At 36.3% G+C, this 19,674-nt stretch overlaps 2 protein-coding genes across 8 annotated transcripts in view; both read left to right on the top strand.

Annotated features, from left to right (window-relative positions):
• Window positions 1–19,674, top strand: part of MORN2 (MORN repeat containing 2) — a 1,051,609-nt gene that overhangs the window by 122,240 nt on the left and 909,695 nt on the right. The gene's annotated exons all lie outside the window — the stretch shown is intronic.
• RMDN2 (regulator of microtubule dynamics 2) overlaps window positions 1–19,674 on the top strand; it is an 88,604-nt gene that overhangs the window by 31,665 nt on the left and 37,265 nt on the right. For 6 of the 7 annotated variants that reach the window (XM_050753347.1, XM_050753350.1, XM_050753349.1 and 3 more), the window contains 2 exons: window positions 16,204–16,378; window positions 17,389–17,491. In XM_050753347.1, coding sequence (XP_050609304.1) covers window positions 16,204–16,378; window positions 17,389–17,491 — 278 coding nt within the window. Of the gene's footprint in view, window positions 1–1,944; window positions 5,279–16,203; window positions 16,379–17,388; window positions 17,492–19,674 lie in introns of those variants that run through there. The other variant, XM_050753352.1, reaches the window with a different exon arrangement.

Below are 19,674 nucleotides of genomic sequence, written 5' to 3'. Positions count from 1 at the left end.
GTGATGTTCCCCTCCCTGTGTCCATGTGTTCTCATTGTTCAACTCTCACTTACGAGTGAGAACATGCAGTGTTTGATTTTCTGTTCCTGTGTTAGTTTGCTGAGAATGATGGTTTCCAGCTTCACCCATGTCCCTGCAAATACCTAACATAGATGACGGGTTGTTGGGTGCAGCAAACCACCATGGCACATATCTACCTATGCATATATCTGTATAGTAGAATGTTTTATAATCCTTTGGGTATATACCCATTAATGGGATTGCTGGGTCAAATGATATTTCTGTTTCTAGATCCTTGAGAAATTGCCACACTGTCTTCCACAAGGGTTAAACTAATTTACACTCCCACCAACAGTGTAAAAGTGTTCCTATTTCTCCACATCCTCTCCAGCATCTGTTGTTTCCTGACATTTTAATTATCACCATTCTAACTGGCATGAGATGGTATCTCATTGTGGTTTTGATTTGCATTTCTCTAACGACCAGTGATGATGAGCTTTTTTTCATATGTTTGTTGGCCGCATAAATGTCTTCTTTTAAGAAGTGTCTGTTCATATTCTTCACCCACTTTTTGATAGGGTTGTTTGGTTTTTTCTTGTAAATTTAAGTTCCTTGTAGATTCTTGATATTAGCCCTTTGTCAGATGGATAGATTGCAGAAATTTTCTCCCACTCTGTAGGTTGCCTGTTCACTCTGATGATAGTTTCTTTTAATGTGCAGAAGTTCTTTAGTTTAATTAGATCCAGTTTGTCTATCTTGGCTTTTGTTGCAATTGCTTTTGGTGTTTTAGTCATGAAGTCTTTGCCCATGCCTATGTGCTGAATGGTATTGCCTAGGTTTCCTTCTAGGGTTTTTATGGCTTTAGGTCTTACATTTAAGTCTTTGATCCTTCTTGAGTTGATTTTTGTATAAGATGTAAGGAAGGGGTCCATTTTCAGTTTTCTGCATATGGATGGCTAGCCAGTTTTCCCAACACCATTTATTAAAAAGGGAATCCTTTCCCCATTGCTTGTTTTTATCAGGTTTGTCAAAGATCAGATGGTTGTAGGTGTGTGGTGTTATTTCTGAGGCCTCTGTTTTATTCCATTGGTCTATATATCTGTTTTGGTACCAGTACCATGCTGTTTTGGTTACTGTAGCCTTGTAGTATAGTTTGAAGTCAGGTAGTGTGATGCCTCCAGCTTTGTTCTTTTTGTTTAGGATTGCCTTGACTATATGGGCTCTTTTTTGGTTCCATATGAAATTTAAAGTAGTTTTTTCTAATTCTGTGAAGAAAGTCAATGGTAGCTTGATGGGAATAGCATTGAATCTATAAATTATTTTGAGAAGTATGGCCATTTTCACAATATTGATTCTTCCTATCCATGAGCATGGAATATTTTTCCATTTGTTTGTGTACTCTCTTATTTCCTTGAGAAGTGGTTTGTAGCTCTTCTTGAAAAAGTCCGTCACATCCCCTCTAAGTTGTATTCCTAGGCCTTTTATTCTCTTTGTAGCAAATGTGAATGGGAGTTCACTTATGATTTGGCTGTCTATTATTAGTTTATAGGAATGCGTGTGATTTTTGGTTTGTAGGAATGCGTGTGATTTTTTATCCTGAGACTTTGCTGAAGTTGCTTATCAGCTTAAGGAGTTTTGGAGCTGAGATGATAGGGTTTTCTATATATACAGTTATGATATCTGCAAACAGAGACAATTTGACTTCCTCTCTTTGTATCTAAATACCCTTTATTTATTTATCTTGCCTGATTGCCCTGACCGGAACTTCCAATACTGTGTTGAATGGCAGTGGTAAGAGAGGGCATCCTTGTCTTGTGCTGGGTTAAGAGAGGGTATCCTTGTCTTGTGCTGGGTTTCAAAGGGAATGCTTGCAGCTTCTGCCTATTCAGTATATTATTTTCAGATATGTTCCATCAATTCCTAGTTTATTGAAAGTTTTTAGCATGAAGTCGTGTTTAATTTTGTCAAAAGCCTTTTCTGCATCTATTGAGATAATCAATAGATTATCTCATAGGTTCTCATTTGTCATAGGTTCTGTTTATGTGATGGATTACGTTTATTGGTTTTCATATGTTGAATCAGCCTCGCATCCTTGGGATGAAGCTGACTTGATTGTGGTGGATAGCTATTTAATGTGTTGCTGGATTCGGTTTGCCAGTATTTTATTGAGGATTTTTGCATCGATCTTCCTCAGGGATATTGGGACTGAAATTTTCTTTTTTTGTTGTGTCTCTGCCAGGTTTTGGTATCAGGATGATGCTGGCCTCATAAAATGAGTTAGGGAGGAGTCCCTCTTTTTCTCTTGTTTGGAATAGTTTCAGAAGGAATGGTACCAGCTCCTCTTTGTACCTCTGGTAGAATTCGGCTGTGAATCCGTCTGGACCCGGGCTTTTTATGGTTGGTAGGCTATTAATTACTGCCTCAATTTCAGAACTTGTTATTGGTCTATTCAGGGATTTGACTTCTTCCTGGTTTAGTCTTGGGAGGGTGTGTGTGTCCAGGAATTTATCCATTTCTTGTAGATTTTCTAGTTTATTTGCATAGAGGTGTTTATAGTATTCTCTGATGGTAGTTTGTATTTCTGTGGGATCAGTGGTAATATCCCTTTTATCATGTTTTATTGTGTCTATTTGATTCTTCTCTCTCTTCTTCTTTGTTAGTCTTGCTAGCAGTCTATTTTGTTGATCTTCTCAGAAAACCAACTCCTGGATTCATTGATGTTTTTTGAAGGGTTTTTCGTGTCTGTATCTCCTTCAGTTCTGCTCTGATCTTAGATATTTCTCATCTTGTGCTAGGTTTTGAATTTACTTGCTATTGCTGCTCTAGTTCTTTTAATTGTGATGTTAAGGTATCAATTTTAGATATTTCCCACTTTCTCTTGTGGGCCTTTAGTGCTATAAATTTCCCTCTAATCACTGCTTTAGCTGTGTCCCAGAGATTCTGGTATGTTTTATCTTTGTTCTTATTGATTTCAAAGAACTTATTTATTTCTGCCTTAATTTTGTTATTTACCCAGTAGTCATTCAGGAGCATGTTTTTCCATTTCCATGTAGTTGTGCAGTTTTGAGTGAATTTCTTAATCTTGAGTTCTAATTTGATTGCACTGTGGTCTGAGAGACTGTTTGTTGTGATTTCTGTTCTTTTACATTTGCTGATTAGTGTTTTACTTCCAATTATATGGTCAGTATTTGAATAAATGCTATGTGGTGCTGAGAAGAATGTATATTCTGTTGATTTGGGGTAGAGATTTCTGTAGATGTCTATTAGGTCCTCTTGATCCAGAGCTGAATTAAAGTCCTGAATATCCTTGTTAATTTTCTGTCTCATTGATCTGTCTAATATTGACAGTGGGGTTTTAAAGTCTCCCACTGTTAATGTATGGGAATGTAAGTCTCTTTGTAGTTCTCTAAGAACTTGCTTTATGAATCTGGGTGCTCCTGTACTGGGTGCATATATATTTAGAATAGTTAGCTCTTCTTGTTGCACTAATCCCCTTACCGTTATGTAATGACCTTGATTTTTTTATTTTGTTGGTTTAAAGTCTGTTTTATCAGAGACTAGGATTGCAACCCCTGCTTCTTTCTTTCTTTGTTTTTTTTCTTTACATTTGCTTGATAAATATTCCTCCATCCCATTATTTTGAGCCTATGCGTATCTTTGCACATGATATGGGTCTCCTGAATACTGCACACCAATGGGTCTTGATTTTTTATCCAATTTGCCAGTCTGTGTCTTTTAATTAGGGAATTTAGTCCATTTATATTTAAAGTTAATATGTGTCTTTTAATTGGGGAATTTAGTCCATTTACATTTAAGGTTAATATGTGTCTTTTAATTGGGGCACTTAGCCCATTTACATTTAAGGTTAATATTGTTATGTGTGAATTTGATCCTGTCATCATGATTCCAGCTGGTTATTTTGCACATTAGTTGATGCAGTTTCTTCATTGTGTCGTTGGTCTGTGTATTTTGGTATGTTTTTGCAGTGGCTGGTACTGGTTTTTCCTTTCCATATTTAGTGCTTCCTTCAGGAACTCTTGTAAGGCAGGCCTGATGGTTACCAAATCCCTCATCATTTGCTTGTCTGTGAAGGATTTTATTTCTCCTTCACTTATGAAGCTTAGTTTGGCTCAATATGAAATTCTGGGTTGAAAATTCTTTTTTTAAGAATGTTGAATATTAGCCGCCACTCTCTTCTTGCTTGTAGAGTTTCTGCAGAGAGATCTCCTGTTAGTCTGATGGGCTTCCCTTTGTTGGTAACCTGACCTTTCTCTCTGGCTGCCTTTAACATTTTTTGTTTGTTTCAAGCTTGGTGAATCAAATGATTATGTTTCTTGGGGTTGCTCTTCTCAAGGAGTATCTTTGTGGTGTTCTCTGTATTTTCCAAATTTTAGTGTTGGCCTGTCTTGCTATGTTGGGGGAGTTCTGGATAATATCCTGAAGAATGTTTTCCAACTTGGTTCCATTCTCCCCATCACTTTCAGGTACACCAATCAAACATAGGTTTTGTCTTTTCACATAGTCCCATGTTTCTTGGAAGATTTGTTTGTTCCTTTGCATTCTTTTTTCTCTAATCTTGTCTTTACGCTTTATTTCATTAAGTTAATTTGCAATATCTGATGTCCTTTCTTCTGCTTGATTGATTTGGTTATTATACTTGTGTATGCTTCATGAAGTTTTTGTGCTGTGTTTTTCAACTCCATCAGGTCATTTATGTTCTTCCCTAAACTGGTTATTCTAGTTAGCAATTCCTCTAATCTTTTATCAAGGTTCTTAGCTTCCTTGCATTGGGTTAGGACATGCTCCTTTAGCTCGGAGAAGTTTGTTATTACCCACCTTCTGAAGCCTACTTTTGTCAATTCGTCAAAGTCATTCTCCATCCAGCTTTGTTCCCTTGCTGGCAAGGAGTTGTGATCCTTTGGAGGAGAAGAGGCATTCCGGATTTTGGAATTTTCAGCATTTTTGCACTGGTTCTTCCTCATCTTCGTAGATTTATCTACCTTTGATCTTTGATGATGAGGGCCTTAGGATGGGTTTTGCATGGGTGTCTTTTTTGCTGATTTTGATGTTTTTGCTTTCTGTTTGTTAGTTTTCCTTCTAACAGTCAGCTCCCTCTTCTGCAGATCTGCTGGAGTTTGCTGGAGGTCCACTCCAGACACTTTGCTGGGATATCACCAGCAGAGGCTGCAGAACAGCAAAGATTGCTGCCTGCTCCTTCCTCTGGAAGCTTTGTCCCAGAGAGGCACCTGCCAGATGCTGACGAGCTCTCCTGTATGAGGTATCTGTCAATCTCTGCTGGGAGATATCTCCTCGTTAGGAGGCACCAGGGTCAGGGACTTACTTGAGGAGGCAATCTCTCCCTTAGCAGAGCTCGAGTGCTGTGGTGGGAGATCTGCTGCTGTCTTCAGAGCCAGCCGGCAGGAACGTTTAAGTCTGCTGAAGCTGTGCCCACAGCCCCCACTTTCCCCAGGTGCTCTGTCCCAAGGTGATAGGAGTTTTATCTATAAGCCCCTGACTGGGGCTGCTACCTTTCTTTCAGAGATTTCCCACCCAGAGGGAAGGAATCTAGAGAGGCAGTCTGACTACAGTGGCTTTGCTGTACTGCCCTGGGCTCCGCCCAGTCCGAACTTCTTGGTGGCTTTGTTTACACTGTCTGGGGAAAACTGGGGCTCAAGCCTCAGTAGTGGCAGATGCCCCTCCCCCACCAAGCTCAAATGTCCCAGGTAGACTTCAGACTGCTGTGCTGGCAGTGGGTATTTCCAGCCAGTGGATCTTAGCTTGCTGGGCTCCATGGGGGTGGGATCCCCTGAGCAAGAACACCTGACTCCCTGGCTTTGGCCCCCTTCCCAGGGGAGTGAACAGTTATGTCTTTCTGGGGTTCACACCCCAGGTACGACTGGGGTATGAAAAAAAAAAAAAAAAAAAACTTCTGCAGCTACCTCAGTGTCTGCTCAAATGGCTGCCCAGTTTTCTGCTTGAAACCCAGGGCCCTGGTGGTGTAAGCACCCGAGGGAATCTCCTGGTCTGCGGGTTGCAAAAACCGTAGGAAAAGCATAGCATCCGGACTGGATAGCACCGTTGCTCATGGCACAGTCCCTCATGGCTTCCCTTGGCTGGGGGAGGGAGTTCCCCAACTCCTTGTGCTGCCCGGGTGAGGCAACGCCCCACTCTCTTCAGCTCACCGTCTGTGGGCTGCACCCACTGTCTAACCAGTCCCAATGAGATGAACTGGTTACCTCAGGTGGAAATGCAGAAATCACCTGCCTTCTGTGTTGGTCTCTCTGGGAGCTGCAGACTGGAGGTGTTCCTATTCAGCCATCTTGCTTGGAACCGTGGAAGCATCTTTTTTCAAATCTAGGGCTCCATGAAACATTTTTAAAACCGTTGATCTGTGGTTAATAGTTGGCAGTTAAGCCTGAGCTTCTCCAGATGCTTCTGTTACTATACCCTTGGATTTATTAATTTGGCTTCATACACGTGAGTTTCTTTGGTTGAGTCCATTATACAAAAATCTTCCTTCTTTTAATATAAGCATTTCCAGGTATAAATTTTCCTCCTCTCACCTCTTTTGCTACATCCCATAAGTTTTTGGTGTGTTATGTTTTCATTTTCATTTTACGCAAGATGTTTTCTTATTTGCCTTGTGATTGTATCTTTGGTCTATTGGTTGTTTAAAAGTATGTTTTTTAATTCTCACATATTTATGGATTTTCCAGTTTTTCTTCTGATTTCTAGTTTCATTTTTATTGTGATCCAGAAAATATGCTTTGTATAATTTCTATATTTGTAAATTAACTAAGACTTATTTCATGGCCTAATATATTATCTACTTGGAGAATATTCCACATGCATTTGAGAAGAATGTGTATTCTGTTATTATTGGGTGGCATTGTCTATATATGTTGTTAGGTCCTGCAGGTTTATAGGTCTATAGTGATGTTTAAGTCTTCTATTTCCTTACTAATCATCTGCCTGGTTGTTATATCCTTTATTAAAATTGGGTCATTGAATTCATTTACTATTACTTTATTATTAAAGTAATGGTATTACTATGGTATTATTATTTTACTTTTACTATTATTGTGTTGCTATCTATTTCTTCAATTCTGTCAGTGTTTGCTTCACATATTTAGGAAGTATGATGTTGAGTGCATTTAGTGTTATTGTTATATCTTCTTGGTGAATTGGCTCTTTTATTATGTCATGCCTTTCTTTGTCTCTTGTACAATTTTTGACTTAAAGTCTGTTTTTTCTAATAGTATAGCCACTCCCACTCTCTTGTTTACTATTTTCATGAAACATCTTTTTCTGTCCTTTCACATTCAACATGTGTGTTTTTACATCAAAAATTAGTCTCTTTTAGACAGCATATAGTTAAATCCCAATTTTAAAAATCCATTCTGCCAATATATCTTTTGATTGAGGAATTTAATCCCATTTATATTTGAAGTCATTACAGATAGGAAAGGACTTATTGTTTCATTTTGTTATGGTTTTGTATGTGCCATAGATTTTTTTGGTCCCTTGTTTTTCTCCCTTGTTGCCTCTCTTTGTGTTTAGTTTTTTTGTTTTTTTGTTTTTTTTAACATATATTCTATAAATATTTTTTGTGGTTGCCATGGGGATTATTCATAGCATCCTAAAGTTATAACAACATATTTTAAATTCATACCAACTTAACTTTAATTGCATACAAAAATTCTACTCCTTTCCAACTCCACCACTCATATATTTTGTTGATATTACAATCAGATCTTTATGTTGTATAATCATTAATATAGATTCATAATTACTTTATGCTTTTCTGTTTAGATCCTGTAAAAGAATAAAAAGTGGAGTCATGAACCATCTTACAATAATTCTGGTTTTTGTATTTGCCCATGTCTTTACCTTTACCAGATAATATTATATTTGTGTATGGTTCAAGTTACTGTCTAAGGTCCTTTTTGTTTCAACTTGAAGGACTCCTTTTAGCATTTATTGTAGAGAAATTCTAGTGATAATGAACTTCCTCAGCTTTTATTTAGAAATATTTTAATTTCTCCCTCATTTTTAAAGGACAGTTTTGCTGTTTATAGAAATCTCAGTTGACAGGTTTCTCTTTTCTTTCAGCACTTTAAATATATCATCCCACTGCCTTCTGGCCTGCAAGGTTTCTGCTGAGAAATCTACTGATAATTTTATTGAGGAATCCTTAAATGTAATGAGTTGCTTTTCTTTTGCTGCTTTTGAGATTCTTTTTGTCTTTAGCATTTAGTACTTCAACTATGATGTTCTTGGTGTGGAACTCTTTGGGTTTATCCCACTTGGAGTTTGTTAAGTTATTGCATTTGTGGCCGGGTGCAGTGGCTCACTCCTGTAATCCCAGCACTTTTGGAGGCCGAGGCAGGTGGATCAGGAGGTCAGATCGAGACCATCCTGGCTTACATGGTGAAACCCCATCTCTACTAAAAATACAAAGATTAGCTGGGCGTGGTGGCGGGCACCTGTAGTCCCAGCTACTCGGGAGGCTGAGGCAGGAGAATGGCATGAACCCTGGAGGCAGAGCTTGCAGTGAGCCGATACCATGCCACTGCGCTCCAGCCTGGGCAACAGAGCGAGACTGTGTCTCAAAAAAAAGAAAAGAAAAGAAAAGAAAGTTCTTGCATTTGTATTTCATTGTGTTGCCTAGATTTGGGCTTTGGCCATTGTTTCTTCAAATTAGCTTACTGCCACTTTCTCTCTCTCCTCCTTCTGGAACCCCTACAATATGTGTATATGTCTGCTTCAAGAGGCCTCATAAGTCCTTTAGGCTCTATTTACTTTTATTTTTCATTTTTTATTCTTTTTTTTCCTCAGAACTAATATTTTCAAATGACTTGTCTTAAAGTTTGCCTGGTTGTTTGTTTTTTACCTGTTTCAGTCTTCCGTTGGTCCCTTCCAGTAAATTTTTAGTTCAGTTATCATATGAGGGGTCTTCAAAAAGTCCATGGAAAATGAATATTATGAAAAAGCTACACACTTGTTTCACAGTTTTTTGCACCAAAATAAGCTTATGCTAACTCACCATAATATATTTGAAAAGGATCTAGTTTGAGACACTAAGAAGGATAAAACATTAGTTTGAAAAGAGCCCCTATCAGAGCAACATGCGTTCTACTAAAATTGAAGTAAGAACAAACATCAAATTTATGGTGAAGCTTGGGTGGAAGAATGGTGAAATCATTGATGCTTTACAAAAAGTTTATGGGGACAGTGCCCAAAAGAAATAAGCCAAATGGAGAACTCATTTTAAGAAGGGATGAAGTGATGTAGCCCACAGAGGCACATCCACATCAATTTGCAAGGAAAAAATTAATTTTGTTTGTGTCCTCTAATTGAAGAAAACCAATGATTAACAGCAGAAATAATAGCTAGTACTATAGACATCTCTATTGGTTCTCTTTATACTATTCTGACTAAAAAATTAAACAAACTTTCCATTGAATGGGTGCTAAAACTGTTGCATCAGATCAGTTGCAGACAAGAACAGAGCTTTCAAGAGAAATTTTAACAAGTGCGATGAAGATCTTGAAGCATTTCTTTAAGGAATCATAACAGGAGATGAAACATGGCCTTCCCAGTCCAATCCTAAAGACAAAGTACAATCAAAGCAATGGCTACCAAGAGGTGAAAGTGGTCCAGTCAAAGCAAAAGCAGAATGGTGAAGAGCAATGTCATGGCAGCAGATTTTTAGATGCTCAAGGTATTTTGCTTGTTGACTTTCTGGAAGACCAAAGAATGATGACATCTACTTATTATGAAAGTGTTTTGAGAAAGTTAGTCAAAGCTTTAGCAGGAAAATTCTGGGAAAAGCGTCATCAGAGTATTCTCCACCATGACGATACTCCTGCTCATTCCTCTCATCAAACAAGGGCAATTTTGCAAGAGTTTCTTTCGGTGGGAAATCATTAGGCTTGCACCTTAGAGTCCTCATTGGATTTGACTCTTTTCAACTTTTGTTTCCTAATCTTAAAAAAAAAGTTTCTTTAAAGCACCAATTTTTCTTCAGTTAATAATGTACAAAAGACAACATTGATATGGTTCAATTTCCAAGACCCTCAGTTCTTTAGAGATGGACTAAATGGCTGATATCTTCACTTACAAAATTGTCTTGACCTTAATGAATTATGTGCTGAGAAATAAAGTTTATGTATTATATTTTTATCTTTTAATTCCTTTTTTCCATGAACTTTTTGAAGTCCCCTCATACTTACCAAAGCTCTAGATGACATAAAATTTCAGGACATGTTGTATGTGATAGTTTCTAGGTCTCCCACAAAGATACTTCAGAAAGTCTGTTGTTAGGCTAGGTGCAGTGCCTCAAGGCCGAGCAGTGGCTCATGCCTGTAATCCCAGCACTTTGGGAGGACGAGGTGGGCAGGTCACTTGAGGTCAGGCATTCGAGACAAGCCTAGCCAACATGGTGAAACCTGGTCTCTACTAAAAATACAAAAAATTAGCTGGGCACAGTGGCAGGCACCTGTAATCCCAGCTACTCAGGAGGCTGAGGCGGAAGAATCGCTTGAACCCGCAGGCGTAGGCAGCAGCGAGCCGTGATCACGCCACTGCACTGTAGCCTCGGTGACAAAGCGAAACTCTGTCTCAAAAAAAAGAGAAAGTCTGTTATTGTTTACTTGGTGTTTTCATGGGGAAATGAGGACCTCTTTCAATGTAACTCATTCCTGATGTACTTCTGTAAATACACTTTTATTTTCACAGTAAATAATGTCATTTTCTCCCTAAATAATGCAACTATGCTTTCAGAGATGCTGTTGTTGCTATTGAAATAAACAGTTGATCATGCAGAGTTGAAGGGATAGGCATGGTTTTTATGAAAATTTAGAGCAGAAGAAAGGACCAGAAAAGTATATGTAGAACAAATGTTTGTAAACAAATTTGACATCTTAAGATGAACTTCTCTAGACCTGCTGAAAGGCTATTAGAAAATTCTAGGTTTGACATCAGATAATCTATGAAATGCTTTTGGGAGGAGGGGTGGGTACCACAAATCTAATTTCTAACCCAAAGTTAATAAATACAGTCAAATTTTCCCAATGATGCATGGATATGTCCTATTTTTAAAATTCTCTTTCAGAACTTTATCATAATTTTCTGAGAAATACCCAGTTTTAAATAGAAGATCCCCGTTCAAAGTAGGAAACCAATTTTCCCACAGCTGGTTTTTTTTTTAAATGTGGGAAGAGACTAGCCTACATGTTCTCTTTTGTTTTGTTGCCCAGTTTGCCTGGTGCTATGCCAATACCACAGTGACCCAATTTCTTTAGCTTTATCCTTTATACTGCAGTCCTGATATTGTTTCTTCAAACTTGTCTTGGCTCTTCTTGCACTTGCCTTTCCATATTAATTTTAGGGTCAGGTCTGTTCCATAGAAAATTCCATTGGAATTTTTCTTAGAATTGCATTAAAAGTATTCATTAATGTGGAGCCTTATGAAATTGTTTTAATTAAATTTTCCTATCCAAGAATATGTTTTCCATTTACTTAGGTATTCTTTAATGTTCTTAGATATTATTTTGTAATTTTCTCCAGAAAAGTCATTTTAAAACTTCTGTGAATTTTTTCCATAGGTATCTTATATTTTTCCTACTATTATAAATGCTATATTTTTATAAAATTTTGTTTTCTTGTTTTATAGAGTATAAGAACACAATTGATTTTGGAAGATTGATTATAAATCTTAATTAGTTCTAATTACCTATATGTAAATTTTGTTAGGTCCTCTATTGAATAATCTTCAAAAAATAAGATTGTTTCTTCTTTCCAATTATTATAATTTTTTGCTTTTCTTTTAATATTGTTCCAAGAAGACCTCCAGTACAATGTCGAATAGAAAAGCAATATTGGACATCTTTTTCTATTCTTGATTTTGAAGAGACTGCTTCTAATGTTTCATAATTAAGTGTGAAATGTATTACTGTTTTTAGTTCATAGCCTTTTTCAGGTTTGAAAGTCTCCTCCCTCCCTCCCTCCCTTCCTATGTTTTCTTTCTTTTTTTTTTTTTTTTTCTCTCCTGCTTACTTCCTTGCTTTCTCTTTCTTTCCTTCCTTTCCCTTTCCCGTTTCCTTTCCCTTTCCCTTTTCAACAGTTTCTTGCTCTCCCAGGCTGGAGTGCAATGGCACAATCATAGATTACTGCAGCTTCGACTTTCTATGCTCAAGCAATCCTCTCACCTCGCCCTCCTGAGTAGTTGGGACTACAGGTGTGGGCCACTGAACCCAGCTAATTTTTTTATTTTTTGAAGAGACAGTGTTTTGCCATTTTGCCCTGGCTGGTTTTGGACTCCTGGGCTCAAGTGATGTTCCTGCCTCCTGAAGTGCTGGGAATATATATACCACACCTGGCTCCCCTCTATTTCTTGTTTAAGGTTTTGGTATTTCTTTTGTCCTGAAGTGGTGTTGGAATTTATTGGAAAAAAAATTTTTTTGTAATGACTGAAATGATCAGATAGGTCTTATCTGTTGCGCCGGAGAAATTGTCTAATGTCAAACGGTGCTTGTAATTTCTAGTATAATCTCAATTTGGCTGTGATACATAATTTTATGTTTGTTACAATTGCTCGATTGATATTTTATTGAGGATTTTTGCATTTATGTTTATGTGTAAGATTGGCCTATAATTTTTATTTTTTGTAATATTCATGTTTGGTTTTTGTGTGAGTTATATTAGTTTGCTAAAATAAACCTGAGGGGCATTCCATCTTTAGTAATTCTTTAGAAGAATTTGAATAAGCCTAATTCTTTGGATATATGGCAGATTTCACAATAAAACTATTCTGTGTGTGCATGGGAGAGACAGAATGAGAGCAAGAGATAGCAAGTTGGAGTAGATACATAATTCTGATGTAATTCATTTAATAGCTATAGCAACATTTGAGTTTTTATTCTTATAAAGAATAACATAAAGATAATAGCTTTGTACCTTTATAAAAGCTATATATTATTTTTTACCATAAAGGTCCATCTTTTAAATTATTTAATTTGGTGGTTTTTAATTTATTTGCAGAGTTGCCCATTTTTAAATTGAATTATTTGTCTTTTTATTGTTGAATTGTTTTATATATATTTTGTATACAAGTCTCTTATCAGATACATGATTCATAATGTATTTTCTTCTATTCTGTGGGTTATCTTTTCACTTTTTTAATGGTGTCTTTTGAAGCACCTAAGTTTTTCATTTTGATAAAGTCCAATTTATACATTTTTTTGGTCACGTGTGCTTGTGATGTCATGTCTAAGAAACCATTGCCTAATCCAAGATCACAAATATTTGCTCCTGTGTTTTCTTATGAGAACAAAAACGTATACATATGAAATGTTGTCAAACATTTTATAGTTCTAGCTCTTACACTTAGGTTTGATACATTTTGAGTTAATTTTTATATATGATAGGAAGTGAGAGTTCATTTTTTGCATTTGCTTATCCATTTGTTCTAGCACTATTTGTTGAAGAGTATTGTTTCCTCTACTAAATTGTCTTGGCACTCTTATCAAAATAAACTGATTATAATTTTAAGAATTGATTTCTCGACCCTTAATTCTGAATAGATGATCCATAATGTCTATTTCATATGTCTTACCCCAAGGACTAAAATATATTCATCTGTATTTTGTACTAGATTTTTAAAATGTATAATATTTTCTTATACTATCCAGAGTTATGTTTTTTAAAAATACAAGGTAGAGTTTCAGTTTCATCTTTTTCCATAGAAATAACCATTTTTCCCAGCTGAATGCCAGAATTTCCTACTAATCTTACATGCCAACTCTCCCATGTACCACATTTTCGTATACGTGTGGGTCTGTTTCTAGGCTCTGTTCTGTTTCATCATTCACTCATCTATTCCTGTACCAATACCACACTGTCTTTAATTATTATAGCTTCATAGTAGGTCCTAATATCTGGTGGGGTAAGTTTTCTCTCCTTGTTCCCTTTCTTTAAGAGTGCTTTGGCTGTCCTGGGCTCTTTGCTTTTTCATATAACTTTTAGAATCATCTTATTTAATTCTCTGAAAATTCCTATTAGGCTTATAAAGTTTGAATTGCACTGAATCTATAGATTAACCTGGAAATAATTCACATATTTATGATATTAGGTCTTCTAAACCATGAACATGATATATTTCTCCATGAATTTAGGTCATTTTATAAACATCTTTTAATATGCTTTTATAATTTTCTCCATCAAATTTTCATATGTCTTTTGTTAGATTTATTCCTAGCCATTTGATATTCTCTGAGGTCATTGCAAATGGAATGTTTTATGTGATTATGTTTGTAGTTTTTTGCTGATATGTAGAAATTAAACTGACTTTCATAAGTTAATCTTATATTCAGCCAATTTGGTAAACTCTCCTATTAATCATAATTTATAGATTTTTTGTTTTTATATAAATAATCATAACATCTGCAATAATAAGATTACATTTGAACAAAGATATGAAATATGCAAAGAAGTAAACTATATGAGTATCTGGAGAACATACCCGCCAGAAGAAAAAGAAAATACAAAGGGTTTAAAGCAGGAACATGACTGATATGTTCAAGAAATATCAAGAATTAGAGTTTCTGGAATGCTGTGAGCAAGCAGGAAAGTGATAGAAGATAAGGCCAGAGGTTTTGGACCAGATTATGTTAGGTCTTGTAGACCACTGAAAGGGCTTAGGTTTTCACTCTGACTTGGGCATCTGTTGGAGGGTTTTGAGCAAAGGAGTGACATGATTTGAGTTATTCTTACTACTGTGTTGAGAATAGAATATAAGGGTCAAGGATTAAAGCAAAGAGGTGTGATAAGGTGTCATTGCAGTAATCCACATGAGATAATGGAAGCTTAGACTAAGGTGGTAGTGGGGAGAGGTGGGGAGAAGTGGCTAGATTCTGGATGTATTTTGAAGATAGAACCAACAGGATTTGCTAACAGACTGGGTATTGCTTAAGAGAAAGAAAAAAGAAGCATCAAGGATGATTCCAAGTTTTTTGGTTTGAGCAATTGGAAGAGTAGAGTTTCCATTAGTAAAGAATGTTATTGAAGAAGTGGGAGATCAGTTCATACAGCGTCTTCTTTATAAGGCATATGAAAGAAATTTAAGAACTTGCTTTGTCAGTATTTTTGTTTGTTTCTATCTAATGGGAGCTGCAAGTTGTGAAACTGCATTGCCTGCTAGAAAATGAAGAACATTTGTGTCCTTTGTAGCAAAGATATAGCTATCTAAAATTTGTGTGTGTTTCATATTGACTTCATTCACATTTGGCCTTTCTCTTTTTTCACTACTTCTAATTTATTCTCTTATATGTTATATATCCTTGTATACCTCCTTAAAACCTTTTTAGAACAGAGTCTGAATTAATAAAAAAAGTTGTTTGCATTGTTTGCTGGCAAAAATGAAATATGGGTAATAGTATTAGTTTTTAAAAACCAAGTTAAAATTTAAATTTAGAACATCATCTTGAACTATAAATATGTGTTTGTGTGAGTTTACATACTCACAGTTTTGAGTGCCTGCTGAGTTCCTGCAACTCTATATCATCCATTCAGCAACATTCAGTGAACAGTGCTGTTCTAGGCACTTGATACATCAATTAATGAATCTACCCTTCAGGGAGCTTGCATTCTACTGGGGAGGATACTGACAAACAGCACATGTAGTAAATTAGTAAATTACACAGTGTGTTAGAAGGTAATACATGCTATGGGGGAAAAGAAAAAGCATGATAAGGGAGTTTAGAGATGAAGGGAATATGGGGATTGCGGTATTAGAGTGGTCTGGATGGGCCACATTGAGAAAATGAAATTGGAGCAGAGACGTGAAGGAGTGAGTTATGTGGCTGTCTAAGGGAACAGCATTTCATTAGAGGGAAAGGCAAGTGGAGGTTCCAAGGTAGGCACATGCTTAGGATATTGAAGGAACAGCTAGGTGACCTGTGTGGATTTGAATGAGTGGGAAGAGTGGTAGAAAATGAGAGAAAAGAGGTAATGGGATCGAGGGCAAATTGCGCAGGGACTTGTAGACTTCTGTTAGGACTAGAACTTTTTCTGAGTGAGAGTGGGTGCCACTGCAGAGTTTCAAGCATAAGAGGGGCATGATTTGACTTGCATTTTAAAAGGATTGCTCTGGCTGTTATACATAACTTTCAAAGGAGTTGATGATTATTTCTGCGATTTTAGGTATATTACAGCTAATACTGACACAGAAGAACAGAGTTTCCCAGTCCCTAAGGCATTTAACACACATGTAGAGGAATTAAATTTAGATGTCCTTCTTCAGAAGGTAGATCATTTACGTATGAGCGAGTCTGGCAAGTCGGAGAGTTTTGAACTACTTTGTGACCACAAAGAAAAGGTAAGAGACATGACAATAGCACTTCGTATAGTTTCATTTTTTTATTTAATCCGCCATCTCATTCAGTTATGACTACAATAATTGTGTCATGGTTCCTTCCCACAAGCTAAATGATTGATATAAAATTTCTCTATAAAATGACTAAAATTGTTTTAAATTTATGTTATTTTTTATTTAAAATGACTAAAATTTTTTTTTTTAATTTATAAAAGTAAATGTAAAAGTTTATTAGACTCTAAGGTCATAAAAATGAGAACCAGAGCTATAATTATGCAGATTTACCTTTATTTTATTTTATTTTTTTACTAATTTATATATTTAACAAATATTTTGAGACAGCTATGGGTATTTAAAGCTATTTCTACCAATGGTCATTTGTTAATTTTGCAGTGTTTAATGTTGGGTCTGAATAAGAAAAGCCTGTCCAGAGCTCTCACCACCACCACTAAAAAAAAAAATTAAAATTAAAATTAAAAGAGTTTGCAGTGTCCCATGGAGAAATAAATCTCTATTTCTCTGAGGATTTAGCAACTCTAAACACATTATCTAAAATCTGATAGATCTCCAGGATTATATTTAGGTAATTTAAGTAAAAAAACTGACTGCTCTTTTGAGTATATGCATTTTCAACTTACAGATATTAACTGAGATGCTCATTATATTGATAATAGATAACTTGGAAAGGAAAAGAAGAAAAGGATACGACAGCTCAGGAAGAATTTCTAGATTTTGGTGCCTATCAAATCTCTCCTCTGCATAGATGGAGCTAGTGTCTGGATAATATTAATTGGTTTTAAGATCCAAATGTAACACTACATTAGGTCATATTTCTTAGCCATGAGTATTTGGATTAAAAATGTTTCACACTGAAATATGCATATACATAGATTCAATAATCTATAAATACCAGTTTAGCTGCCTAAGTTTTTTCAAAGTTGCAGTAGAAAACAAGAATAGAATAGACAAGTTACCAAGTTAATTTAACATGCAACTCCATCTTTTTTTTTCAGTTTAGAGATGAAATAGAGTTTATGTGGCGATTTGCTCGTGCTTATGGAGACATGTATGAACTATCTACAAACACACAAGAAAAGAAACATTATGCTAATATTGGTAAGCATTTTGTAAAGATTATTCTCAACTAGCAATTAAGATCTATAGTAAATCATGCAGCCATAAAAAAGGATGAGTTCATGTCCTTTGCAGGGACATGGATGAAGCTGGAAACCATCACTCTTAGCAAACTAACACAAGAACAGAAAACCAAACACTGCATGTTCTCACTCATAAGTGGCAGTTGAACAATGAGAACACATTGACACAGGGAGGGGAACATCACATAGCAGGGCCTGTTGGGATGTGGGAAGCTAGGGGAAGGATTGCATTAGGAGAAATACCTAATGTAGATGTAGGGTTGATGGGTGCAGAAAACCACCATGGCACGTGTATCCCTATGTAACAAACCTGCATGTTCTGCACATGTATCCCAGAACTTAAAGTATAGTAAACAAAAGATCTATAGTAAACCACTAGTGAATTTTAATTAAAGCTAAATTATCTTAGCTAAAACCAATATGTTTAATCTATTTTAATATATTATGGTACAAAAAAATGTGCAGTCTCAGAACAGAAAGGCATTTTAGGACTAAAGTATATGTCCTTCAGAAATATTTGAGTATATTAGAATAGGTAACCGAAAAAACTTAAATTTCATCTTTTAACTTCATAAAACATAGAAAGACAAGAAATGTAGTGGCAGTGTTTGAGCAACAACAGGCAGAGGACAAGTGTCTTCAGCAATTGTCAACCACAGTTAAAGTAACACATCTTACTTCTATAATGTAGAACTCCAGGGATCACAAAGAATAAACTTGCAGACTTTACTGTTTTTCCAAATGTATTGTGATGAAACAAGATTAACCTTGTTAAAAACTCTGTTTGATAATTGTCTGAGCTGAACGATGATTACATGGTGGTTCATTATTCTGTCATCTATACTTTTTTGTGTATTTTTAAAATTTTTCATCACAACAACTAAATAGACAGAATGTCAAATTGTTATTTTTATGCCTCACCTTGACTCTTACTCAATGTCAAAATGTGTTCTTGCAAAAGCCCCTACCTGCCATCTCTCTGAATGTCAGTATAGTACTTTGACATCAAAATCCTTTGAATTCTTTATTTATTCCGAAGGCTTCTCTTTTCCAGGCTTTTCTTCTAGAAAAGATAGCCAGAGGAAGACACAGCAAGAAAGATTTCTACCCAGGCTAATTCTCTGTAGTTTTTATTTCCAAGTAGAAAGTTTTACTAAACTCCTTGTAATTATATTTTTCCACTTAGAGATTCATTTGCTAAATGACCTTTGTGCTTTAGTTTCCCCCAGTGGGAGGAGGATGAGAGGGTTTCCCCCTCTTGTTTGCATATTCATCATCAGCTTTGTAGAGTTTTTCTGTAGCAATCCAGTTTGCAGACCATATACAAAACAGAATTCTAGAGAGGAGATGTATTAATTTCAATGTGAATAAAAACTTAACCAGGGAGAACAAGGGAATTTATTTTCATATCTACTGAGAAAATCAAAGTGTATCTATGTAAACTATTCCAACATTCATCAATATTAGATACATTTTTTTCATAAGTACCTGCCCTACCCTGGGTATTATGTGCTAAGGTAGGAATAGGATAGCAAAATAGACATGTTTTCAGACTACAGGGGAGCTTATGGCTTTGTAGGGGAGGCAGCACTATTCAAATAATCATACATATACAAAAACGAATGGAAATAAGCTCTTATTAAAGAAGAGTGCAGAGGCTGGATGCAGTGGCTCATGCCTGTAATCCCAGCACTTTGGGAGGCCAAGAGGGGCAGATAGCTTGAGCTCAGGAGTCTGAGACCAGCCTGGGCAACATAGGGAGACCTTGTCTCTACTAAAAACAACACACAACTGAGGTGGGAGGATCAGTTGAGTCTAAGAGATCAAGGCCACAGTGAGCCATGATCTCACCACTGCACTCCAGCGTGGGTAACAGAGCAAGACCCTGTCATAGATAGATAGATAGATAGATAGATAGATAGATAGATAGATAGGGAACAGGTTGTTTGCGAGCACATGTAGCAGAAAGGAGAATATGATGGCAGAGGATGGAGGTTGATGCAGGGAAGTCTTTCTTATGGAAGTTACAGTTTCCCATAGGTAAAATCGCTCTGGATCTCTATTCTTAAATGGAATGGGAGTTTAACTGAGTTAATGTCTTAGGTGGTGAAATTCGTAAAGAAATAGGTTGAAGGGAATTCA

The sequence above is a fragment of the Macaca thibetana genome, chromosome 13 (genome assembly GCF_024542745.1).
Source record: "Macaca thibetana thibetana isolate TM-01 chromosome 13, ASM2454274v1, whole genome shotgun sequence".
NCBI classification, from domain to species: Eukaryota; Metazoa; Chordata; class Mammalia; order Primates; family Cercopithecidae; genus Macaca; species Macaca thibetana.
Note: the sequence above shows the minus strand (reverse complement) of the source record. Positions and strands in the feature narration are given on the sequence as shown.